This window comes from Pan troglodytes, chromosome 8 (genome assembly GCF_028858775.2).
Source record: "Pan troglodytes isolate AG18354 chromosome 8, NHGRI_mPanTro3-v2.0_pri, whole genome shotgun sequence".
Lineage (NCBI taxonomy): Eukaryota > Metazoa > Chordata > Mammalia > Primates > Hominidae > Pan > Pan troglodytes.
The window spans coordinates 145,478,921-145,504,725 of NC_072406.2; the positions used below are offsets into that span (position 1 = coordinate 145,478,921).

General features: G+C 61.9%; 2 protein-coding genes, 1 long non-coding RNA gene and 1 other non-coding gene across 5 annotated transcripts; 2 read left to right on the forward strand and 2 right to left on the reverse strand.

Annotated features, from left to right (window-relative positions):
- The first annotated feature begins 1,885 nt into the window (after positions 1-1,885).
- UTF1 (undifferentiated embryonic cell transcription factor 1) lies at positions 1,886-5,079 on the forward strand. Its single transcript, XM_016919666.3, has 2 exons — positions 1,886-4,360; positions 4,489-5,079. The coding sequence occupies exons 1-2, from the start codon at positions 3,733-3,735 to the stop codon at positions 4,962-4,964; spliced, it is 1,104 nt and encodes a 367-aa protein (XP_016775155.1). The 5' UTR covers positions 1,886-3,732; the 3' UTR covers positions 4,965-5,079.
- A 6,060-nt stretch (positions 5,080-11,139) lies between these two features.
- VENTX (VENT homeobox) lies at positions 11,140-15,508 on the forward strand. Of its 2 annotated transcripts, none has more exons than XM_009459564.5 (3): positions 11,140-11,681; positions 13,246-13,358; positions 13,454-15,508. In XM_009459564.5, exons 1-3 carry the CDS (start codon positions 11,441-11,443, stop codon positions 13,826-13,828), a joined length of 729 nt encoding a protein of 242 aa, XP_009457839.1. In that variant the 5' UTR covers positions 11,140-11,440; the 3' UTR covers positions 13,829-15,508. The 2 variants fall into 2 exon arrangements, with proteins under 2 accessions (XP_009457839.1, XP_521666.1); XM_521666.9 differs by having other exon boundaries at positions 11,142-11,681; positions 13,198-13,358.
- Positions 15,509-20,758: 5,250 nt separating this feature from the next.
- LOC101056779 (uncharacterized) lies at positions 20,759-22,160 on the reverse strand. Its single transcript, XR_682908.4, has 2 exons — positions 22,066-22,160; positions 20,759-21,325 (listed from the first exon to the last, which is right to left on the reverse strand). It is a non-coding gene; the product is annotated as an uncharacterized LOC101056779 (long non-coding RNA).
- Positions 21,787-21,895, reverse strand: MIR202 (microRNA mir-202). The gene has a single exon (NR_035707.1). It is a non-coding gene; the product is annotated as a microRNA mir-202 (primary transcript).
- Positions 22,161-25,805: the final 3,645 nt, after the last annotated feature.

A 25,805-nucleotide genomic window follows, 5' to 3' on the forward strand; every position in this document is an offset into this window, starting at 1 on the left:
CGAGATGTGCTCAACCCAGGACTGAAAACCAATCTGCCGGTCCACAGCGACGCCCTCTGATGCCGCAGAGAAAGGCCCGGGTCTGTCAGACGTGTGTCACAACTCAGGCCCCGCCAGGAGAAAAGCTGCCGCCAGAACTCCCAGGCCGTGGGAACAAGCAAACGTACCGGCTGGGGCAGGAAACACTTGCTTCTGGTTGTGACTGCAAACAGCCTAAAAGAACGGACTCCCGTAACCACGCTCCTGTGTGTGCACGTCCAGGCTCGCCCCTCCATTGACAAAAAGGACGTCCCTCATGCTGGACGTGCAGTGTCTTCATCCAAGATCAGGACGGGCGTCTGTCCATCCGTTCTTACAGGCTATTTGCACTGACCCGTGGCTGTTCTTGGGTCAATCTGCACTAAACTCTGCCCAACCCAGCCAGTTCCCACCTGGCAGCCCTGTGGGCAAGACAGAGCTGGGTCCCCCGTCATCACGGTGCAAGCTCGCCGTAACTCTGACCACAGTGGAGCAGGAGGCCAGGAGGGGGAGCTCCTGCAGGTGGGGCTTGTGGCCCGGGAAAGGACGCTCTCACGGTTGTCACAGGGTAAGACTGGTGGACACCACTCAGGGAGGGGCTCACGGCCAGGGCTTCCGATGGTTTTGGGGTTGTAAACTGTGGATGCTTTTGGGAAAAGAGCTGATGGGTCTTTCGGGAAGTTCCCGTGATGAACGGTGCGGTTATCCGCCTGGAGGGAGGCCCAGGGGAAGCCGAGAAGACAAGATGGTGGAGTCCAATTGTGCTGGACAGGAGCTGCCCGAGACAGGGGGCCCTGGTCCTGGTCATGGGTGCGTCCTCGCCCCCACGCCACGCAGGCCGGACCCCTCACTGCAGTGGCTCCAATAAATTCAGCTCCGCTGAGCACAGGACTTTTCTCTTGGAGAGCTGACAGCCAGCAACCTCATGAGCCTCACTTCTCGCCGCCATCCACTCCCCGGCTCTGTCCCCCACACTGCCATCCACTCCCCGGCTCTGTCCCCCACGCCGCCATCCACTCCCCGGCTCTGTCCCCCACGCCGCCATCCACTCCCCGGCTCTGTCCCCCACGCCGCCATCCACTCCCCGGCTCTGTCCCAGACGGGTTCAAGGCGGGCTGTGCTGTGCACTGCAGTGCCACTGTGGGCTAGACAGTCTGCACTGGCGTCCTGTGCACCATCATCTCTGATCTCCACCCATCAGATGCCCCCAGCACCCCCAACCCTCAATTATTAAAAATCTTTTTTTTTTTTTTTTTTGAGACAGAGTCTCACTCCGTCACCTAGGCTGGAATGCAGTGGTGCGATCTTGGCTCACTGCAACCTCCACCTCCTGGGTTCAAGCGATTCTCCTGCCTCAGCCTCCTGAGTAGCTGGGACTACAGACACATGCCACGACACCCAGCTAATTTTTTGTATTTTTAGTAGAGACGGGTTTCACTGTGTTAGCCAGGATGGTCTCAATCTCCTGACCTCGTGATCCGCCCGCCTCAGCCCCCCAAAGTGCTGGGTGTCAACAGGCTTGAGCCACCGCACCCAGCCTTTTTTTTTTTTTTTAGATCCACCTCCCAGGTTCAAGCAATTCTCCTGCCTCAGCCTCCCTAGAAGCTGGGATTACAGGTGCACACCCAACGCCTCGCTAATTTTTGTATTTTTAGTAGAGATGGGGTTTCACCATGTTGGCCAGGCTGGTCTCAGACTCCTGACCTCAGGTGATCTGCCTGCCTCAGCCTCCCAAAGTGCTGGGATTACAGCCACCACGCCTGCACGCCCCCCCTTTTCTTTTTAAGACAGAGTCTTGCCCTGTCACCCAGGCAGGAGTGCAGTCAGGTGATCACGGTACACTGCAGGCTTAACCTCCTGAGCAAAAGGAAATCCTCCCGCCTCAGCCTCCCAAGTAGCTGGAACTACAGGCACCTGCTACTACACTCGGCTATTTTTTATTTTTTGGCAGAGATGGGGGTCTCACTATATTGCCCAGGTCAGTCTCAAACTCCTGGCCTCAGGAGATCTGCCCACCTCAGCCTCCCAAAGTGCTAGGAATACAGGTGTGAGCCCCGTGTATGAGTGCCTGGCCAGGAACCACAGATTTCTTGAGAAGTGTCTGAAAAGCTGATTCTAGGACCAGGGTCGGCAAAGGACCAGATGAGGCAGGAGCATCCTGTATTGCCAGGGAGCTGGGAGGGGGTTTCAAAAGGACAAGGAAGAGAGGAGGAGGTGAGAAGACTTTCAATGGCCAAAGCAGGAACGATATGCGCAAAAATACAAATAAAAGCCCGGCACAGGGGCTCACTCCTGTAATCTCAGCACATTGGGAGGCCCAGGCAGGAGGATCACTTGAGCCCAGGAGTTCAAGACGAGCCTAGGCAACATAGCAAGACCCTGTCCCTACAAAAAGTAAAAAAAAAAAAAAAAAAACTAGGTGCGTGTGGTGGTGCACACATGTAGTCCCAGCTACCAAGGAAGCTGAGGCTGGAGGATCACTTGGGCCCAAGAGTTCAAGGCTACAGTGAGCTGTGATCAGGCCACTGCACTCCAGCCTGAGTGACAGAAAGAGACCCCATTTGTAAAAAATAATAAAAACAAACAGAACTTTTAAAACAAATAAATAATAACAGCATCGGGTTATGACCTAAAGGATAAAATAAATATACACGAGCCCACACTGTAGAAATAAATGACTGAGTAGATAAATCAACAGGCAGAGAAACAAACCTTACAGAAGAATCCCAGAAAATACAGACACCCCTCCAGGAGGTGGGGCCTAATTACTCTCCCCATGAGTTGGGGATGGGCTGAGGGGCCGGATTCCAGTCACCAGAGCAGGGATGGAAAGGCGATACCTGAAGACTGCAAGAGTGGCAGACAGTCCGCACCCCAGCACGGAGCAGACCTCACCGGTGCTGAGCCACAAGACAGGAGGGGCGAGACTCCACCCCTGCGCCTTCCTTCCTAAAACCCACCACCCCAGTCGGATCACAGGAAGACACCAGGCAAACCCAAGTCGAGGAACATTCGACAAAACACCTGGCCCGTCCTCAACCGTGTCGAGGACGCGAGAAGCTGCCACGGCCCAGAGGAGACCCAGGAGACAGAAGGACTCGGCGCCGTGCGGCAAGGAGGAAGAGCATTTAATAGGAAGAGAATTTCCTCCTCCCAGGGATGCTGGCTGCAGACGCGCTGCAGATGGAAGAAGTCCAGATTTTAAAAGTTACTTCTGCGAGCGCGTGAATTCCGACACCCATTCCCGCGGCTGGCGTGGCTTCTCCTCGGACCCATCCCCTGGCCTGGCGACTCCCCCTGGGACCCGGGTCGGTCCTCGGGACCCCTCGCGTGCAGGTGCTGAGCCCGGGCGGGGGCGGCGGGGGCGGGGGCAGCACTGGGGGCCGGACAAGGGGGCGCCAGCGCCTTCCGGAGCGGAAGGGGCTCCGCACACACCTCGACGGGGGCGGGGGTAGGCTCGGCACAGGCTAAAAACGAACGGAGCCGCCGGGGCTTAGGCATCGCGGCACCTCCGTTGAACGGGTCTAAGAACAGAACCCCTGAGGACCCTCCGTTTCCAACCGAAGCCAGCCTTTGCTCTGCGTCTTCCCGACCGCAGCGCCAGGACGGACCCCTTAGGACCCGGCGGGCGGGCGGGGCGGGGCGCGCGGGGCGGGGCGGGGATGGTGGGAGGGTCGCGTAGACCCGGCTGGGACGGAGGGACGGCGGCGCGGGATGCTCAGAACGCGTGTGGGCGGCCCGGGCGGCGCCTGGCCCTCTCCCCGTCCTCGCGCGCCGCGCTCCAGCCCCGGGATGCTGCTCCGGCCCCGCAGGCCGCCCCCGCTCGCGCCCCCCGCGCCGCCCTCGCCCGCCAGCCCCGACCCCGAGCCGCGGACACCCGGAGACGCCCCGGGGACCCCGCCCCGGAGGCCCGCCTCGCCCAGCGCGCTGGGGGAACTCGGGTTGCCGGTGTCCCCGGGCTCGGCGCAGCGCACGCCCTGGAGCGCCCGGGAGACGGAGCTGCTGCTGGGGACGCTGCTGCAACCGGCCGTGTGGCGCGCGCTGCTCCTGGACCGCCGCCAGGCCCTGCCCACCTACCGCCGCGTGTCGGCCGCGCTGGCCCAGCAGCAGGTGCGCCGCACCCCCGCGCAGTGCCGCCGCCGCTACAAGTTCCTTAAAGACAAGTTTCGCGAGGCGCACGGCCAGCCGCCCGGGCCCTTCGACGAGCAGATCCGGAAGCTCATGGGGCTGCTGGGCGACAACGGGCGCAAACGGCCTCGCCGCCGCTCCCCGGGATCCGGGCGCCCCCAGCGCGTCCGCCGCCCGGTCCCCAACGCGCACGCGCCGGCTCCCAGCGAACCAGGTAGGCGGGGAACTGGGGGGCCAGGTGGGGCCGAGGACTGCGGAGGAACCGGGGGCTGCCGAGGGCTGCGGGGGAGGGGCGGGCGCGCCCCGCGAAAATCCGCCCGACGGCCTGCTCCGCGTTCCCAGACGCCACCCCGCTGCCCACCGCCCGCGACCGCGACGCGGACCCCACCTGGACGCTCCGCTTCAGCCCGTCCCCACCGAAGTCTGCGGACGCCTCCCGCGCCCCCAGCTCCCCGCCAGCTCCCGCCCCGACCGCCGTCGCCACCTGCATCCCCGAGGACCGCGCGCCCGTCCGCGGCCCCGGGTCCCCGCCGCCACCCCCGGCCCGCGAAGACCCCGACTCGCCGCCCGGCCGCCCCGAGGACTGCGCGCCCCCTCCGGCCGCGCCCCCGTCGCTGAACACCGCCCTGCTGCAGACCCTGGGGCACTTGGGCGACATCGCGAACATCCTGGGCCCTCTGCGCGACCAGCTGCTGACCTTGAACCAGCACGTGGAGCAGCTGCGCGGCGCCTTCGACCAGACAGTGTCCTTGGCCGTGGGCTTCATTCTGGGCAGCGCGGCCGCCGAGCGAGGGGTCCTCAGGGACCCGTGCCAGTGAGTCCCGGCTGCGGCCAGTCTCCCCTCTCCAGGCCGAGGCCCCTCCGCCCTGACCTCTCCTGCTGCCTTCCCACCCCCGTTCTTGGGTACGTTCAATAAAGGATTGTTTTCCTGGAGTCCGGGCTGTGTAGGAGTGCGGGTCTGGAGAGGGGGAGGGAGTGGCGCTCTGCAGTGCTGGGGCTGCAAAGGTCAGGGCAGGGTTGCAACGCTCTCATCACAGAGAGGGGCTCCCACTCGCTCCTAAGGTGTAGACAGAGCTCCGTGGGGCGCACCCAAATGTAGGCCGAGGAGGCTAGGCTCGAGGGTGGTGGGCGTGGTGCCTGCTGCCGGCTCCTGGTCACACACTCGGTTCTCAAGGCCACACCAGACTCTCCCTGCCCCTCCCGGGGAGCCCCACTGAGTAAAACGAAGGGGACGGGTGGGCTCCGCTGGGGGTCCGGAGAGAAACTGAGGCTGACCCCACCTCTTCACTCAATGCAGGGGTAGGGGTTAGAGTGGTCGCCTCCACACTGCCCAGCAGAGAACCCCCTTTGACCCAGGAGTAGCATGGGGGGTTCCGAAGGTCCTCCCATGGCCTCGGGCAGCCTTGGACCACCCGGCTGAACTCTCCCAGGTCCTGGGAAACAAAAGGGGAAGAGAAGCCACAGAGCTCCAGGGAGGACGCTGGTTTTGTCTCCAGGGAGGTGGCTCTGGTCTGGGTGGGCCTAGGGAGGCGCTGAGCGTCTGGGGTGTGATCCTTGGGCAGAGGCTGAGGGCAGGGTCCTTGCAATTTCGAGAAAACCGAAGCAAACCTGCCCAGGAAGCATTTTCCAAGAAGCAATAGAGGGCCCCACCCTGGACCCCTGAGTCAGAAGGGGGATTGGCTGGAGCCGGAGATACAAATGTAGCCTGGAGGAGTTCCGCTAGCATAACAATGCCTGCAAATTAGTGGGCCCATCCAGAAAGACAAGTGGTTTGCCCAGGGCCATGCAGCTAAATGGGGCTGGGGGGGTCCCCGCTGGCCCAGCACCCAGCAGTCCTGAGGGGTTCCCTGTGGGTGGTACGGTTGCAGCCCCTCCTGCACATGCTTTTCTGGGGATCCGGAAGAATAGTTCCCGCTAGTGCTAAAGGCTGCTCCTGGGGAAATGAACGGCTTGCCCAGGTCTGAGGGGGAGGCCTGTGAGACCACGCCTGCAAGAACTGACTCCAAGCCTCACCTCATTTAAGAAACTCTGAGGCGCAGGACGCTGTGGCTCACGCCTGTAATCCTAACACTTTGGGAGGCTGAGGTGGGTGGATTGCCTGAGCTCAGGAGTTCGAGACCAGCCTGGGCAACATGGTGAAACCCCATCTCTACTAAAAATACAAAAATTAGCCGGGTGTGGTGGCAGGTGCCTGTAGTCCCAGTTACTCGGGAGGCTGAGGCAGGAGAAGTGCTGAACCCAGGAGGCGGAGGTTGCAGTGAGCCAAGATTGCGCCACTGCACACCAGCCTGGGCAACAGAGACTCTGTCTCAAAAAACAAAAAAACACTCTGAGGGCAGACACGGTGGCTCACGCCTGTAATCCCAGGTCTTTGGGAGGCCAGAGGCGGGCAGATCACAAACGAGGTCAGGAGTTTGAGACCAGCCTAACCAACATGGTAAAACCCCATCTCTACTAAAAATGCAAAAATTAGGCATGGTGGCATGAGCCTGTAATCCCAGCTACTCGGGAGGCTGAGGCAGGAGGAGGCAGGAGAATCGATTGAACCTGGGAAGTGGAGGTTGTGCACTGCACTCCAGTCTGGGTGACAGAGCGAGACCCCATCTCACATCAGCTCCACCCTGCCGTGTTTCCTGAGAATCTTCAAGCTGCTAAAAGCCTGTTGGATGAGCCAAGCTTGCAAACATTCCCCCTCACATACACAGCCCCCAAAGGTCAGAGTCACAGGCTGAGGCCACAGTGGGGTCTGAAACAGAGCTTAGGTGCACCCTACATGACCCTGTCGCTCCAGAAGGTTATGCCTGACAGCAAGCCCAGGTCCAGACAGCCACATCCCAGCAAACACACCAACACCCTAAGGGTGGGGGCTGTGCCGCTCTATCACTCGGGTTACTGGACACTCGGCCCTGGAGGAAGGACCCATCTCTGGGCTGGAGCAATTTAGGGGCACCAAGCAGAATTAATCTGCCTTCCTACTCAGGTAGTGGGGCAGGGGCCACGTGCTATGATCCTCCTGAGCCCGGTATCAGAATAATGAATCTGAATACATGGGCCCTGGACCTCTAATGCTTTCTAATCTGGTGCAGAGAGTGTATTTTGGCTGTTTAAATCAATCTAGGGACCAGATGCGGTGGCTCATGCCTGTAATACCAGCACTTTGGGAGGCTGAGGCAGGAGAATTACTTGAGCTCAGGAGTTTGAGACCAGCCTGGGCAACATGATAAAATCCCATCTCTACAAAATACACAAAAATTAACTGGACATGGTGGCACGCACCTGCAGTCCCAGCTTCACTGGAGGCTCAGGCAGGAGGATCACTTGGGCCCCGGAGATCGAGGCTGCAGTGAGCTGTGATCACATGAGGCGCTCCGGCCTGGGCAACAGTGAAAGCCTGTCTCCAAAATAAGTAAGGCGCTCTGTAGGCATGGCAGGATTAGCCTCCTGTGTGCTGTTTAATGGAGCCAGTGTCTGAGCACAGTTGGTTTAGCGTTACCTTTTTTTTTTTTAGATGGAGTCTGGCTCTTGTTGCCCAGGCTGGAGTGCAATGGTGCGATCTTGGCTCACCACAACCTCCTCCGCCTCCTGGGTTCAAGCGATTCTCCTGTCTCAGCCTCCCGAGTAGCTGGGATTACAGGCATGTATCACCACACCTGGCTAATTTTGTATTTTAGTAGAGACAGGGTTTCACCATGCTGGTCAGGCTGGTCTCGAACTTCCAATCTCAGGTGACCCGACCACCTTGGCCTCCCGAAGTGCTGGGATTACAGGCGAGAGCTACCGCACCTGGCCGGCTTAGCGTTTCTTTATCGGCCATGCACCAGACCAGCCCCACTTCCTAGTGGATGTGTCTGGGAGCGGGGAGCATGGCGGAGTCGGAGAGGGGGGAGTGGGGGTGTCGGGGAGGGGGCTCATGGATGTGTAGGGGAGGGGGCGTGGGGGTGTAGGGGAGGGGGCGTGGGTGTATCGGGGAGGGGGCGTGGGGGTGTCGGGGAGGGGGCGTGGGGGTGTCGGGGAGGGGGCGTGGGGGTGTCGGGGAGGGGGCGTGGGGGTGTCGGGGAGGGGGCGTGGGGGTGTTGAGGAGGGGGGCGTGGGGGTGTTGGGGAGTGTGGCGCAAGGATGTGTAGTGGAGGGGGGGTGTCAGGGAAGGGGGCATGGGGGTGTCGCGGAAGGGGGCGTGGGGGTGCCGGGGAGGGGGCGTGGGGGTGCCGGGGAGGGGGTGTGGGGGTGTTGGGGAGTGTGGCGCGTGGATGTGTAGTGGAGGGGGGATGGGGGTGTCTGGGAGGGGGGCGTGGGGGTGTCGGGGAAGGGGGCGTGGGGGTGTCGGGGAGGGGGGCGTGGGGGTGTCAGGGAGGGGTCACGTGGAGGAGTCAGGGAGGAAGGAGTGTGGGGGTGTCGGGGAGGGTCGCGTGGGGGAGTCCGGGAGGGTCGCGTGGGGATGTCAGGGAAAGGGGGCGTGGGGGTGTCGGTGAGGGGGGCATGGAGGTGTCGGGGAGGGGGGCGTGGAGGTGTTGGGGAGCGGGGATCGTGGGGCGTCGGGGAAGGGGGCACGTGGGGTGTCAGGGAGGCCGAGGCCGCAGGGGTGGGTGTTGGGGAGGGGTTGGGGCCTCCCCCTCAGGTGGTCCCACCCAGAGTGCTCGGAGGAGGCTCGGGCGAGTCGCGACGGGGCCGGCAGCACGCGCTGGGCCCAGTGCCTGTCCTCAGGCCCTGGACTCGGGGGAAGCGCGTTTCGGGGACTAGTTGGACTCCGGGCTGTGCGTGGGGGCGGTGCTGTCGGCCTGGGAGTGACGCGGGACTTCCTGCCCAGCGCAACCCGGCCTGGCCCCCGAGGGTGGGGGACAGGGCGACGTCCGCGGGGACCACGCTCTGGGGCGTGCGGGGCGCAATTCACGGGGCTGGGCTGCCCTAGGGGCTGGGAGGAAGGAGGCGGGGGGGCGCCCAAGTCTCCTACCCATGGCAGCGCATCAGGGCGCGTCCCAGAGCCGGGGGTGGACGGAGGCTTGGAGGCGGAGGCTTTGGGGACCCCCAGGCCTGGGCTAGAGCAGCCTCGGCGGGCTCTAGAGGGAGGGTGGAGGGAGGGGCCCGGGCTGCAGGAGGCGGGGAGGCCTGAGCCACGGTAGTGGGGCCGCTGGGCAGGAGAGAGGGGCTGCCTGACCCTGCCGTGTGAAGGTGAGGTTGTCTTCGGACTTGGGGGGATCGGAGGGGGCGGTTCAGGTGGAGGTGGTGGGGGGGGCTGGGAAACTGGCAGGAGGGGCTCTATGTAGAGCTGGGGGTGGGGGTGCTGAACCACGTGCAGAAGGGGGCTGAGACACCGGGGCCCGGGGCCCCGGAAATTAGAAATGGAGAAATGGAAGGCTGGGTGCTGGCGTTTCGGAAATCCATGCTCGTGGCGTTCCTCTTTATGTAAGGGAAGCTTCTGGGCCTCTTCCCTGCCTGTCGAACGTTCTGTATGTTTTTGCGGGATGTGTGAGGGTGTGCTGTCTTGCTCCACTTTGAGGCACCGCCCCCACTGCGGGAGTGCTGGGGACCTGCCCCATGGGGCATCCTCGGGGCCAGCCCTGTGGCCACAGGCATCTGGGCCCTCGCTGCCCCTGGCCGGGACACACTGCCGGTCCTGTGCAGTGGCTCAAAGCCCCTCTACCGGGGGTGACCCGGTCTCTCCGGAGATGAAGTGCGGAGGGGGTCTAGGCCGGCTTCCTGGCCCCCCACCCCTCCTGGCTTTACCCCCGAGGCCACGTCCAAAGCCCCCAGCGCCCCACCCCCGCCAGCCTCCCCCTTGAGGGCCCAGTGACCTAACTGGGCCGGCAGGGTCCGAGGAAGACCAGGGTCAGCGGCGGCACGGTCCGTTCCGCGACCCCTCTCCTGTGACCCCAGGTCGGCCGCCGATCGGTTCCCGGCTGAGGTCCCGTCCCAGCGCCCGCCTCCCGGGCTCCTCCCTCTTTGCTCAGCCCGGGAGGCTCGGCTGGCTGGGGTGGGCGTAACCGTGGGGCGAGGCCCGCCGGTCTTTCTGATTTCCGCGGGCGGGGTGGGCGCTGAGGCAGCCGCGGTCAGGACCTGGCCGGGAGTCGGGGCTGCTCCGTGGACCCCGCGTCTGCGCCGAAACCCCGCATGGCTTCGGGGGCCGGACCTGCGCCTCCGCCTAACTCCGGCCGCCGGAGACGCCGTGCGGACCCCAAGCCAGGGCGCGGAAGGCACCGTCCTACCCTCGGCGTGGGCGCAGCGCGAGTCCGTGTGTCCCGGCGCGCGGGGAGCTGGTCCGAAGCCGGAGCGAACGCTCTCGGCGTGGCTGCCTCCCACCCGGTCACGTCGGTCCCCGCGCCCCACGCTGACGCGCAGGCGACCCGGGGACGCCCAGGACGCGGAGACGCAGACAGCTCGGGAATCAGGTTCGTGGGAGCAGCGGCCGCGCGTGGCTATGACCGTCCCGGGGGCCCGTGCTCAGGGCGTCCCCGTGAGGTTTGGGCGCCACAGTCACCGGCGGCTCTGCCCCCGCCCTGGCCACAGTGGGGACAGCCTGGCTTGGCGGGGACGCACCAGTCCCGCCGCCGACGCGGAGTTCCCACCCCGCCGTGCGAGGCAGTGGCTCCGGCCCTTCCAGCTCGGGATGGAGTCAGGGAGCCGCCCGCGCCCGAATGCAGAGGCTCCTGCGATGGCCCCGGAGTGAGTCCCCCAGAGGAGCCGGATTAGGGCTGGAGGCGGCCGAGTCCCCCGAGAGGCCCCTCCCGACATTCCCGCCCCCGCGCGCCGCTCCCCGTGTCCTCCGCGTCTCTTTCCCGGGAAAGCCTCCCTCGGTTCCTGCGCGGCCGCACAGCCTGGACGCAGCGCACGCGGGCACCGGCCTGACTCTCCCAGCCTGAAGCCTGCTCGCCCTCGGGTGTCCGGGCTGGGCACAGGCGCCAGCGTCCCCCTGGAGAGGAGAGGTCGCCCGGCACCTCCCAGGACAGGCCCAAGTGGGAGTGGGACCCTCCTACCTTCCTGCAGCCTCGGCCCGCGGGGTGGGGGGTTGGGAGAGATGAAAGGAGGTGACCTATCCCGAACCATCACCTCTCCATTAACCAGGGCCCGCAGCCCCGCCCCTCCCCCAGACATCGAGGAGCCGGGGAGGTGTGAACGGCCTCCTTTGTGCCTCTGAATCGAAGGCAATTAGGCGCTGCTTATCTGGGCATTAGCCGTGTATGCAAACCGGGCTCCCGCCCCCTCCTCCTGGGCTTATAAACGCCGCCGCCTGGCGAGGCCCGAGGTGGATCCTGCGCCTGGCCAGCCCCGCCTGGCCTTCCCTCCGGCCCACCTGGCCGCCATGCGCCTCTCCTCCTCCCCACCTCGTGGCCGGCAGCAGCTCTCCAGCTTTGGCTCCGTGGACTGGCTCTCCCAGAGCAGCTGCTCAGGGCCAACCCACACCCCCAGGCCTGCCGACTTCTCCCTGGGGAGCCTCCCTGGCCCGGGCCAGACATCCGGCGCCCGGGAGCCCCCTCAGGCCGTCAGCATCAAGGAGGCCGCCAGGTCCTCAAATCTGCCTGCGCCGGAGAGGACCGTGGCCGGTAGGTCCGGGTGGGGGTGTCCCTTCCTTCCCAGGTGGAGATGGGAGTGGGGGAGAGGCCAGGAGCCCGGCGGCTGCACTCCCCGCGGTGCCCTGCCGACTAGGTCAGGGCCGGGGGCGTCTCCATGAGGGCCGGCGGAGGCCTTGCCGGCGCCCTCACTGGAGCGCAGCTTCCCTCGGAATCAAAGCCTTGACGGGGATTTCCTCTCCTTGAGCCCCCGGTGGGCTCCTCTGCCTCCTTTTGTCACCCCGTTCCTCAGCTGTGTCTTCGTCCCCCACCCCGGCCTGGTGCCGAGGGACCGTCCAAGGGGTCCCCGTCCGCACCTCCCGGCCCTGATTCCGGGCGCTCACTGAAAGTCTCGATGATTTGCCAAGCCCCTCCGCCCCCGCCCCCCAGCAAAGCCGGTGCCTGCTCAGCGTCTAGGCTCAAGCCCATTCCAGGTCACCTGGAGCACAGCTGTCTTTAAAGAGCCTGCAGGTTCGCTGCAGGGGTGGCGGTGACCCCGATGCCTGCAGAAACTCTGAAGTTCCCTCTGTGGCCGCCCAGATGCTCTGTTGTCTGCTGAGAACAAAGGTTCTCTGCGTTTGTGTTTTAGTCTTTGTGACATCATCACCACTTTTAGGTTTAAGGTAGTACTTGGTCAAAAGTGGGGTTGACATCATCTACAAGTTTTCATTTTTAAAAATTTGACTGATCCTTATGGAGTGACTTTGTACTTATGGGAAATGAAAATTTAAATGTATTCTCCCCAGCTAGCTATCCTGCCCCACCCCAAAAAAGCCAGCCATCCCTGTCCCGCAACCCCCTTTCTGATGCCAGTCCTACAGCCCTCCCTGCCAGAAGGCATCTGCTTTTTGGGTCTACCATGTGCTTTCAGGCTAACATTAAGACAGATTTTGTAAAATACGCTGCCTTCCGCAGAAACTCCAGCGAGCATTTTGGTCAGACTTGCATTTAATGTCGAGCTTGATTGGCCACGTTGCCTCTTTCCTGGGACCCAGACCCAGCTCCACAGACCACCTTGTGGGGCTGTTTAGTGCCAGCCCCCATTCCTTAACTTAGAAATTGGGAAACAGACTTGACCACAGTGGGCCTGGGGATTAACTGAGCTGGTCTCCGCTGGCTGAGGAGACGGAGCCCGGGACAGGGATGGGTGCCCCTGGGTGGGTCGCCAGGCCTTTGCATATAATGGATTCTTACCTACCTGGAAGGCTGCAGGAAGGGCATCCTGGGAACCGGCTTCTGGAAGGGAAGTGTGGGATGGGGCGGAACTGAGTGGACTGAGCAGAGGGCGGGCCCAAGCTGCTGTTAACATTCCCTCCCCTCTTGAGCCCCCTCTCTGAGCCCCCTTTCCGCACGTGACCTGGGAGGCGGAGGGGGTGCTGCTGGTCACTGTCAGGTGAGAAGATCTGCCCTGCCCAGCCCCCAGCATGGCTGTCTTCACCTGTTACCCGTGGGCGCGAGCTTGCCCCATGGGGTGGCGTGTTGAGCCAAATGCCCTTACCCTCTATGTCAGGGTTGAGTAAGGAGCCAAATACCTTGCGGGTCCCCCGTGTCCGCACAGCCTTCACCATGGAGCAGGTCCGCACCTTGGAGGGCGTCTTCCAGCACCACCAGTACCTGAGCCCTCTGGAGCGGAAGAGGCTGGCCAGGGAGATGCAGCTCTCAGAGGTCCAGGTGACGTGGGCCGGGCAGGCTGGGGTGGGCAGGGGTGGGCAAGGGTGGGCTGGTGGCCTAGTCTCACCCCTGCTCTGATCTTGCTTTTCCTACAGATAAAAACCTGGTTTCAGAATCGCCGGATGAAACACAAACGGCAAATGCAGGACCCCCAGCTGCACAGCCCCTTCTCGGGGTCTCTCCCCGCGCCCCCAGCTTTCTACTCACCGTCTTCTGGCCTTGCCAATGGCCTGCAGCTGCTGTGCCCTTGGGCACCCCTGTCCGGGCCTCAGGCTCTGATGCTGCCGCCTGGCTCCTTCTGGGGTCTCTGCCAAGTGGCACAAGAGGCCCTGGCATCTGTGGGAGCTTCCTGCTGCGGGCAGCCTCTGGCGTCCCACCCCCCTACCCCAGGCCGGCCTACGCTGGGACCAGCCCTGTCCACGGGGCCCCGGGGCCTGTGTGCTATGCCACAGACAGGGGATGCATTTTGAGGAGGCACCTCTGACTCCCACACTCGCGGTCTTGCTGATCGCACCTGCCTCCTACCTGGAGGACTCAGTTGTTCTGTTTACAACAGGGTGAGAGGTGGCACCTCTCACCCTGACCCACACAAAGGTTCTGGAGATTTCTGGAGAATATATAAGAATATATATATACGTGTGTGTATATATATATATAAGAATATATATATACGTGTGTGTATATATATAAGAATATATATACGTGTGTGTATATATATAAGAATATATATATACGTGTGTGTATATATATATATATATTTTTTTTTTTTTTTTGAGACGGAGTCTCACTCTGTCACCCAGGCTGGAGTGCAGTGGCGCAATCTCGGCTCGCTGCAACCTCCGCCTCCTGGGTTCAAGCGATTCCCCAGCCTCAGCCTCCCGAGTAGCTGGGATTACAGACACCTGCCACCACGCCCGGCTAATTTTTTCTATTTTTAGTAGAAATGGGGTTTCACCATGTTAGCCAGGCTGGTCCCAAACTCCTGACCTTGTGATCCGCCTGCCTCGGCCTCCCAAAGTGCTGGGATTACAGGCGTGAGCCACTGCACCCGGCCCTGAGAATATATTTATTAAAGCCACCTCTTCACTGAAAGTTACCGAAAGAGTCGGTTTAGGAAGGAAACGAAGGGTCAGTGAACAGAGTCAAATGCAGAAGTGGGCTTGTCATGGGTAGGGCTTTCGGCGTACGATAAAAGGATCATTTGTTTTTTAAAAGGGGTTGGAAAAACTGGTTTTCCAGTTGGAAACAGTAAAGGTTGTAAGCTTTGTGTGTACAAAAGAAAACAGGGAATGCAGGTGTGTTTAGGTGTGTTTATAGCGTTGTGGTTCAAGTCCCTCTTAACAAGAACTCCAAAGCTGGAAAGCAGGAGGGAACAAAGGTGAACATGAAGGCGAGGATGCTGGGGCCCTGCAGTGCGCTCTAGGCCGTGCGTGAGCCAGGACTGTACCCACAGCTTGCTGAGGGCTGCTCTTCTTGGGCCAGGGAAAGCAGGGCAGCCGGGACCTGCGGCCGTGCCTGGACTGAAGCTGTCCCGCAGGTCCCCACCCTCCAACACGTGCTCACCTGTCGCCCTCCTCGCAGCAGCCTCGGGACAAAACAATGACTCAAGGACAGCACTTCTCGCAGAAGGTCTGGAAGCGCCCAGAATGGGAGGCACGGAAGCCCCTCCCGGGGAGGACTCCCGTGTTGATGGACCGTTCTTGGTGCAGACTCCTGACTGCGTGCATGAAACCTGAGACAAGTGCAATTTCTTCCATGTCGCCCCAGAGTGCCCAGGAGGCAGGCAGCGCGGGGTGCCCAGGCAGACGGGTTCAGCCTGCAGAACTGGAGGCGACCTGTGAAACCCACCCGGGCACCCCAACAGGAACAGAAGCGTGGTCCTGCGGCTGCGTCCCCAGCGAGTTTCACTTTCCCCTTGCGCGTTTCTCCCTTGTTGGAAGTGTTTACAACTGGCATGTGCTTTTAAACGTCAGGTAAGAGGGGAACAGCTGCTGTACATCATCCTGGCGAGTGACAATGTGACGGAAGCCTGGGCGAGGCCCTCGGAGGGCAGCAGCTGGACAGGGGCTACTGGGTTTGGCCTGGACAGCACTGATTTGTGGATGTGGATGGGGGCACGTTGTCCGTGATAAAAGTACAAGTGCCCCTCACCGCCCTTGGAGATTGCTTTCTGGTCCCCTGTGTGGCCCCAGGCCACAAACCACACCGTCTTGGTCCTGAACTCTCCCGGTGACTAAGGGCCCTGGCCTGGTGGTGTCTCGAGGTCCTGCCAGCACACTGGGCCCTACAAGGTGGGCAGCCCCTTGGGGTGAGCTGGGCCTGTTCGGAGGCACACTGGGGCCTTAGGGCCCTGGCTCCATCCCGCAGATGAGGAGCTCTGGAAAAGGGCAAAGTCCCGGAGGCTGAGGAGTGGCGCGGGCTCTAAGTGTCCAGCAGGGACCTAGACCCTGAGTTCCGGGGGATCCACAAGGCCCTCAGGCCCAGGGAAGGCTCTGCCACCCGTGACTTCCAAACTTCTCTCCCTGTCCCCCATCCGGGGCTGCAGAGTGAGTTGGCCCAGGCCCCATGGGCTGCTGGTATCTGGGTGGACCTTGAAGACCAAGATGCCCCCCAAGCCCTACTCCACCCACCTGCTGTGTCACAGCTGGCCGGGATGCAGTGACCACTCCGCTGGCCTCAGCCCGTTTCCGCTCTGCCCTGGGACCTTCCTCACATCCCCGCAGCCCGTTTCCCGCTCTCCCCTGGGGACCTTCCTCACATCCCCGCAGCCCGTTTCCCGCTCTCCCCTGGGGACCTTCCTCACATCCCCACAGCCCGTTTCCACTCTCCCCTGGGACCTTCCTCACATCCCCACAGCCCGTTTCCACTCTCCCCTGGGGCCTTCCTCACATCCCCACAGCCCGTTTCCACTCTCCCCTGGGACCTTCCTCACATCCCCACAGCCCGTTTCCACTCTCCCCTGGGGACCTTCCTCACATCCCCACAGCCTGTTTCCACTCTCCCCTGGGGACCTTCCTCACATCCCCGCAGCCTGTTTCCACTCTCCCCTGGGGACCTTCCTCACATCCCCGCAGCCCGTTTCCCGCTCTCCCCTGGGGACCTTCCTCACATCCCCGCAGCCCGTTTCCACTCTCCCCTGGGACCTTCCTCACATCCCCACAGCCCGTTTCCACTCTCCCCTGGGGACCTTCCTCACATCCCCACAGCCTGTTTCCACTCTCCCCTGGGGACCTTCCTCACATCCCCGCAGCCTGTTTCCACTCTCCCCTGGGGACCTTCCTCACATCCCCGCAGCCCGTTTCCCGCTCTCCCCTGGGGACCTTCCTCACATCCCCGCAGCCCGTTTCCCGCTCTCCCCTGGGGCCTTCCTCACATCCCCGCAGCCCGTTTCCCGCTCTCCCCTGGGGCCTTCCTCACATCCCCGCAGCCCGTTTCCACTCTCCCCTGGGGACCTTCCTCACATCCCCGCAGCCCGTTTCCACTCTCCCCTGGGGACCTTCCTCACATCCCCACAGCCCGTTTCCACTCTGCCCTGGGGCCTTCCTCACATCCCCGCAGCCTGTTTCCCGCTCTCCTCTGGGGTCCTCTGGCTGACCGCTGGACGTCAGTCCCAGAGTTTGGCAAGTCCTCTGCACCTGGATGCCCCCAGCTGCCCCCACAAGCACTGTGCCCCAGGTGCTCTTGGCCCCACCCCACTCAACATCCCCATGTGGACATCTTACAAGCACTGGGGGTCCTGACCTGACTGGGGGCGCAGGGCGGCAGGGCAGAGACACCCACACATCCCGGGCAGAGGAAGGCGGTCAGAAGCTGCATCTGTGTGAGGTCTCAGCACAGCTGGGCACAAGGGGTGCAGCCTGGATGTGCCGGAGGGCAGGGGTCAGGGCATAGGACAGGGCCCCTCAGGGTCCAGTTCTCTGTGAGACAGAAAGTCTTGGAGTCCGGCCAAGATGTATCCGGAAACAACTGTCTTTAGATGCCAGAACTCCTGAGCTCCACAATGATTCCTGCCGAAGCTGAGTCACGTGTGGGTGTGTCACCCGTGCTGCACGTGGCGTGTGAGTGGGTGTGTCACGTGTGGTGTGAGTGCGTACATGTCATGGATGTGAGAATTCCGTGTTGTGCTCTGGATGTGGGGTGTATATGTGTTTGTGCATGTGTAGTGTATGCACGCGTGGTGTTACTGTATCTTGTATGCTGTGCATGTGTAATGTGTGCTGTGTCGTGTGTAGTGAACGTGTGTGCTGTGTGTGGGTGTGTAGTGAGCGTGTGTGCTGTGCGTGTGTCGTGTGTAGTGAACGTGTGTACTGTGCGTATGTTGTGTGTCTCTCCCAAGCCCCGGACACACTTTGTCAACTCTGCCTTGTCCTCTCTGTAACCCGAGTGGCTGTCAGGACAGGGAGGCTGTGGGGCCGGGTGTGGACACCGGGGACTCAGGCTGCCGATGGGCCCGGGGCCTGCGATGCCGCCAGGTTTCCTGCTCACCCTCCTTTCCCTCTGAGCTGCCCAGCTGCATGGGGCCGAGGGCTATGCCGGCTCCTTCCCCACGGGATCAGGTGGGAGGTGCAGTCGCTATGAAATAGTCCTGCCAAGAATCTCTGGGAACCTGCACATCTAACTTCCAGTGGACAGGAACCCTCGGGGGCTCCCAGGGCGCCCAGCTGGGCTCCTGCAGAAGCCTCTGAGAGAGGGTGGGGTGCCCTCGGGGGTTCCCAGGGCCCTCAGCTGGGCTCCTGCAGAAGCCTCTGTGAGAGAGGGCGGGGTGCCCTTGATGCAGAGTCTGGGGAGACATGAGCCCTGACAAAGAAGTGTGGGGAAGCACAGCCCTGCACAGCTGGTGGGGATGATTCCGAGGGGCTCGGGACGGTGCTGGGGAGTGGTCCGTGTCCTCAGGTGTGGAGAACACCCTGTCTCCAGAGGCAGCGCTCAGGGCCTCAGATCTGAAACTGACATTCAAAGGGTTCAAGACATAGCATGACATAAATATGGCAGAATATCCACTCCCCTCTCCGTGGGGAGTCCACGGGGCTCGTGCACTTCTCTTTTCAATTCTGCACCTGAGACTATCCAGGAAACTGCAGGGAAGAGGCTGCTTGGACCCGGCCCCTCGCTGGCCCCAGCGTCTCTTCCGAGGCCCAGCACTCACTCCCATTCTGAGCCCAGACTTGTCGGCTTCCAGGCCGTGAGGAAGTGGCAGAGTGCTCAGGGCCTCCTAGGCCACGCCAGGACCTCTGGAGCAACGTGGGCTCACTGAACAAAAGCAGGCCTTGGCCTCCTTTAGGGGTGTTTGGTGGGGCCCTGCACAGCCCCCAGTCAAAGAAAAATCACCTGGGCTGGGCGCGGTGGCTCACACCTTTAATCCCAGCACTTTGGGAGGCCGAGTCAGGTAGATCACGAGGTCAGGAGTTCGAGACCAGCCTGGCCAAGATGGTGAAAACCGTCTCTACTAAAAATACAAAAATTAGCCGGGCACGGTGGCGGGCACCTGTAGTCCCAGCTACTCTGGAGGCTGAAGCAGGAGAATGACGTGAACCTGGGAGGCGGAGGGTGCAGTGGGCCAAGATTGTGCCAGTGCATTCCAGCCTGTGCAACAGAGCAAGACACCAACTCAAAAAAAAAAAAAAAAAAAGGTAAGTACCAGAAACGCTGGCCCTCCTCCCATTGCCTCTGCAGCCTGGCTGGGAGGCTCTGCCACCCCCACCTCAGGTTCCGTTCATGCCCCGGAGTGGCAGTCAGCTTCTCAGGGGACTCCTGGGGCTCCTGAGTACTCCCCAAGGCAGGGTCTCAGAGGGCTTCCTCTTGTTCCCAGGCCAGGAGGACCCTCATTCCCAGCCTGGCTGTCCACAGAAGCCACAGTGAGCCACTCCCCCATGGTGCCCCTCAGCCCCCACCTACCATTCACAGGACAACGGCCTCAGGACTGGGGGGCTGTGGCCAGGAGGCCTCCGTTTCTGGGACGCCTTCCAGCCCCGTCCTGGCCCCTGTGCTCCTGCCAATGCCCTCAGCAGGGTCTCAGTGGCTGGACCTGATACGTGGGCATGTCTTGGCAAGCCTGGACAGCCACCTTGGTGGGGTCTTGGCAGGAGCCCTGCCCATCTTCCTGGGGGAATTCACCCCTCTCCCTGCCCAGCAAGCCGCCCACCCTGCAGTACAGGTGAGGGCACACGGCCCAGCTCACCCAGCCCAGATCCCAGGGAGGGCATGGCCCTCAGAACCACAGCTCTTCTGGGGAAATGGGCACCATACTGGAGAGTGGGGCCTCTCCTTTCACAGCACAGCAGGTGCTGTTAATTACACCGCAGCCCTGCAGGGACAGAGCTGGGCAGGGTATGAGCGCAGAGCGAGGCGGAGGGACGGAGCCAGGCAGGGTACGAGCGCAGAGCGAGGTGGAGGGACGGAGCCAGGCGGGGTACGAGCGCAGAGTGAGGCAGAGCCTTTGGCTCCCTGGATCTAGCCGTGCCTGCATCCCCATTCTGCCGACACTGTCTGGAGTAACAGCTGCTGCTGCATGTCCGCACAGCACAGCGAGGTAATACCTGCTTTATCTGTGCAGCTTTAATGCCCTATGTTCAGGTGTCCTGTGGAGAGTGACTCGAAGGCCTGCAAGAGACTCCCCAGCAGGGCCGACCTCCACCGTTCCCTAGGGGGCAGGGGGAGCAGCCGAGCTCGTTGGGGTGGGGGGCGTGGCTGCCCTTCCACATGTGGCCTGCGGCCCCCCTGGCCGGAAGCACCCCACCCCTCTGCCTGCTGCCTGATCTTTCCCCTCGGACACCCCGGCTGCGGGCTGTGAGGGAGGTGGGAGGTGACTATCAGATGAGATTAGTGCTAGGCTTGGAGAGGAGGCGCAGCCTGGGGAGGCAGCCCCTGATAACCGGCCTGGGGGCCTCTCAGCCAGCTCATTGCTCCATTTGCTGGGCTCATTGGTGATAAAGACTGCGGCCTTCAAAGACCTGGGCGTGGCCCTGCCGGCTGACGAGGACTCTGGCTGAAGGGTGGGGCCTCCCCACTCCCGTTCAGGCCTCCTTTTAAAACAGCAGCCGACTGTCATCTTTAAACTGGGCTGATGAGGGACCCCCTGTCCATTTTTCTTCAGTGGGAAGTCAAGACCGCAGTCCCACCCTGGCCATTGTGGAGGCCTGGAAGCCGCGGGGCCCCCGCCCAGGACAGACCAGTGCCCCCCACCCTCACAAGCCGTCCCTCTGGGCTCTCCCAACACTGCCGGCCGGTCCCAGGCTCTGGTCATCAGAAGGGTGTGGCCCCAGACCGGGGCCCCCAACCAAGGCCCCAGGAGCCGTTTCATCCCCCTTTGTTTATGCATTTTTAACTAAGTTCCCCAAGTCCACACGTGACTAATGTGACGTCCAACCACCGTGAACGAGAGGAGACCAGCACGACAGAGCTGCTTTGTCAGAATTTGTATTTATTGTCAAAACTTTACCACATCTCACACATTTAAATGAAATTAGCTCTACTGAAATTTCTGACCAGAAAATCAACTCATACCCATGATTACAAAAGTAATAAAGGTGTTAAGAAGCAACAGCCAGCCGGGCACTGTGGCTCACACCTGTAATCCCAGCACTTTGGGAGGCCGAGTGAGGTGGATCATGAGGTCAGGAGTTCAAGACCAGCCTGACTAACAAGGTGAAACCCTATCTCTACTAAAAATACAAAAATTAGCCGGGTGTGGTGGCAGGCGCCTGTCGTCTCAGCTACTTGGGAGGCTGAGACAGGAGAATCACTTGAATCCGGGAGACGGAGGTTGTAGTGAGCCGAGATCGCGCCACTGCACTCCAGCCTGGGTGACAGAACGAGACTCCATCTCAAAAAAAAAAAAAAAGCAGCAGCAAAAGCGCACAGACCCGGCGTGCACGCGTCTCCGCCACGCCTCACTCCCGTCTGTGTGCCTGGATCCACCGCCACCTGCTTGTATAAAAAGTGGGCCCCACACGGTGCAGCTTCGTAGTCTGCAAAGAAAATGTCCAAAGAATGAGTTGTGGATCCTCCCAGCCAGAGCCCAGATCCCAGGCACCCCGCCCCACTTCCCCCGACCACCAGGCGGCCCCAGAGCCCAGGCTGTCCCTCCCGCCACCTCCTGTAATGCGTCCACCCCCAACTCCAGTCAGACTGGTCACAGAGCACCGCCCAGCTCCAGCCCTCCTCTCTGCATCCTGGGTCCCAGCTCGGGGGCTGCAGAGATCAACCCAGGGCAGAGGCCTGGACCACGTCCTCCCCAGACACTTCCAGAACCCACACAAAAGCACACATCCATGTTTTCCTTGTTCTAGAATATTTGGCCCCTTTCTGCCCCAAGGATGCGGGGGTCAAAGCCCCAGGGCTCCCAGCCGAGGAGAAAGGAAGCAGGTGGAGTCCCAAGTCAGGAGGCAGGTGCTGCTGGAGCAGGTGCAGGTGCACTGGTGCAGGTGCCGCTGGGGAGGACCCGACCGCCCCGTTTTCCCATGCCCTATACCTCTTTAGGCCAGATCCTCAAAGAAGTATATGCATAGGAAAAAGGAACGGCGGGCGGCTCTGAGGAGGGCCGGCTCTTCAGCACCGGGAGGTGGCTGTCCTGGGGGAGGGTCCCGTGCCGGGCAGCAGGGAGAAGTCGGGACTGAGGCCTGGTGGGCGCGGAGATCCTGTGGGAGTGAGGAGGGCAGAGCCAAGCCAGGGCCGAGTTCCCAGAGGCAGGCCTTGGGCCTCGTCTTACCTGTGGTCCAGCCTCCTGGGCCGCTGGCGCTGGGTAGCCTGTGAGCCTCGTGAGCCTGGGAGGAGCGGTGGAGAGAACTCTCTGAGCTGGGAGTTGTGCTGCCGCCGAGCGAGCTCCACATTTATGCGCAGGGGAGACCTTGGCTGCCGCTGTCACATGCAACCAGAGGGCCGCTCTGTGCCAAGGACCCCGTCGCACCCCCGCACCTGCCAGATTGGGGCACAAAGACCTGCTGTGAGAAGAGTGCTGAGCCAGGGCCCGGCGGGTGGGCGGGCGGCGAGGGCTGTGGGCCGGGGGCTGCTGGCCCGGGAGCTGGGACGGGGCCAGCCTGTCCCCCCGCCTCCTCCAACCCTTATCTCCCCACGCGCTTCTGCTTGCGTCAGGGGCCCGGAAAGCACACGTGAGCAAGAATCGCTTGTCCAGGGAAGGGGCCGACTCTCCTTCCTGGGCCTGCCCAGCTCAGCAATAAGCAGCACCTTGGGCTGCACCCGCAGCCTCCTGGCTCACAGGGGCTCTCAACCCCCAGCCAGCGTGTCCAACACTGTCCTGGCCACTGGGAACCAGACCCCACCCCCAGGGTAGGTGGCCCTGCTTGGCCTGGGGTGGCCTCCTCAGCTGGGGCTCCCTGAGGATTCACGGCATTAGGCGGACACTGGTCCAGTGAGGCCCAGAGCCTTCCCCTGGCCACAGAGCCCGCGAGCACGTGGAGAGGGGCCACGCTCTGCAGCCTTGGGGGCAAGAGTGCAGGGTCGGAGGGAGAGGGCCCCTCAGGGACAGCTGGCCAGACCCACAGCTGCCCACACACAGCGAGACCACACAGGCAGGCAGACACCCTCTCCTAGGGCCAGGGAGCCCCCAGCCGAAGGGCCCAGGCAGGCAGCAGAACTCCTGCAGGTCTGGGGCTGTCCCTGTGTCCCAGGCTCAGGACACAAGGAAGAGGCCCAGAGGAGGCCAGGGCACGGGGCTTCCACAGGTGGCCAGGGACAGGGCTTCTGAACCCCAGCCAGTGGCCTCTCCCCAGGACGTAGGCAAGTGGAGGCTGGCGAAGGAACAAGGCTGAGGCCTCAGAGGCCTCTGCAGTGACCATGTCCTCGGGGAGACTCAACGTCGCTAGGTAGGCCCGTGCGGGCGCCTGGCTCCAGCAGCTGTGATCTGTAGGGCCAGAGTCTCAGGACTGACCCGACGCAGCACCCACATGCGGCAGGGACACACAGAGACCCCCACAGACACACGTAGACACATACAGACTCACACAGACACACACAGACGCAGAGACACACAGACACACATATACACACACAGAGACACAGACATGTAGACAGAGACACACTCAGACATGTAGACACACGGAGACACAGATGTACACAGAGGCACACACAGAGACACACACAGACACGCACACAATGGACCCACACACCCCCCAGGTGCGGCGGGCCTTGGCTGTTGTACGCGAGAGTCTCCTGTCCCCTGAGTGGGGAGGGGCACGGGGGGCATGAGGGGCCAGGTGGGGCTGCAAGACCGTCCAGCGCCCTCCTGATGGCCCCCGAGGCGGCCAGGAGCCCCGTCTGGGGAAGGACGAGTGGGCCCTGCTGGGCAGGAGTAGCCATAGGGACCATGGGGATGATGGATGATGGATGATGACCCAGCCACCTGCCAGGCCGCTCTGCAGACCCCCCACGGGAGCAGCCTCTGCCCCCACCTTGTGCAAACCGTTGATCTGCACACCAGGCCAAGCAGGTGATTGTCACGACCAGCGATGGCCACAGAGGGGTGGGGGTGAGCACATCAGTCGGTCACAAGCCCTCCTGGTGGGGACATGGGGCTGGGGACAGGCCCTGCTCAGGGCTGGGCCCCCACAACAAGGCCCAGAGTGGGCACAGGGGGCTGCTGGGCTCCGTCCACCTGCTGGCAGGCTGAGGGTTGCCTTCTGGGGGAGGAGGGAACGTGGAGCTCAGACACACGCATGCTCACACTCAGGCTCACCCACACTCCTGCAGGCACGCTCACATCCACACACACGTGCATGCACAATTCACACAGACTCACCCACACTCACTCCTGCAGGCACGCTCACATCCGCACACACACGCATGCACAATTCACACAGGCTCACCCACACTCACTCCTGCAGGCACGCTCACATCCGCACACGCATGCACAATTCACACAGGCTCACCCACACTCACTCCTGCAGGCACGCTCACATCCGCACACACACGCATGCACAATTCACACAGGCTCACCCACACTCACTCCTGCAGGCACGCTCACATCCGCACACACACGCATGCACAATTCACACACTTACGCTTACCCACACTCACTCCTGCAGGCACGCTCACATCCGCACACACACGCATGCACAATTCACACAGGCTCACCCACACTCACTCCTGCAGGCACGCTCACATCCGCACACACACGCATGCACAATTCACACACTTACGCTTACCCACACTCACTCCTGCAGGCACGCTCACATCCGCACACACACGCATGCACAATTCACACACTTACGCTTACCCACACTCACTCCTGCAGGCACGCTCACATCCGCACACACACGCATGCACAATTCACACACTTACGCTTACCCACACTCACTCCTGCAGGCACGCTCACATCCGCACACACACGCATGCACAATTCACACAGGCTCACCCACACTCACTCCTGCAGGCACGCTCACATCCGCACACACACGCATGCACAATTCACACAGGCTCACCCACACTCACTCCTGCAGGCACGCTCACATCCGCACACACACGCATGCACAATTCACACAGGCTCACCCACACTCACTCCTGCAGGCACGCTCACATCCGCACACACACGCATGCACAATTCACACACTTACGCTTACCCACACTCACTCCTGCAGGCACGCTCACATCCGCACACACACGCATGCACAATTCACACACTTACGCTTACCCACACTCACTCCTGCAGGCACGCTCACATCCGCACACACACGCATGCACAATTCACACAGGCTCACCCACACTCCTGCAGGCACGCTCACATCCGCACACACACGCATGCACAATTCACACAGGCTCACCCACACTCACTCCTGCAGGCACACTCACATCCGCACACACACGCATGCACAATTCACACAGGCTCACCCACACTCACTCCTGCAGGCACGCTCACATCCGCACACACACGCATGCACAATTCACACAGGCTCACCCACACTCACTCCTGCAGGCACGCTCACATCCGCACACACACGCATGCACAATTCACACAGGCTCACCCACACTCACTCCTGCAGGCACGCTCACATCCGCGCACACACGCATGCACAATTCACACACTTACGCTTACCCTCACTCACTCCTGCAGGCACGCTCACATCCGCACACACACGCATGCACAATTCACACACTTACGCTTACCCACACTCACTCCTGCAGGCACGCTCACATCCGCACACACACGCATGCACAATTCACACACTTACGCTTACCCACACTCACTCCTGCAGGCACGCTCACATCCGCACACACACGCATGCACAATTCACACAGGCTCACCCACACTCCTGCAGGCACGCTCACATCCGCACACACACGCATGCACAATTCACACAGGCTCACCCACACTCACTCCTGCAGGCACGCTCACATCCGCACACACACGCATGCACAATTCACACAGGCTCACCCACACTCACTCCTGCAGGCACGCTCACATCCGCACACACACGCATGCACAATTCACACAGG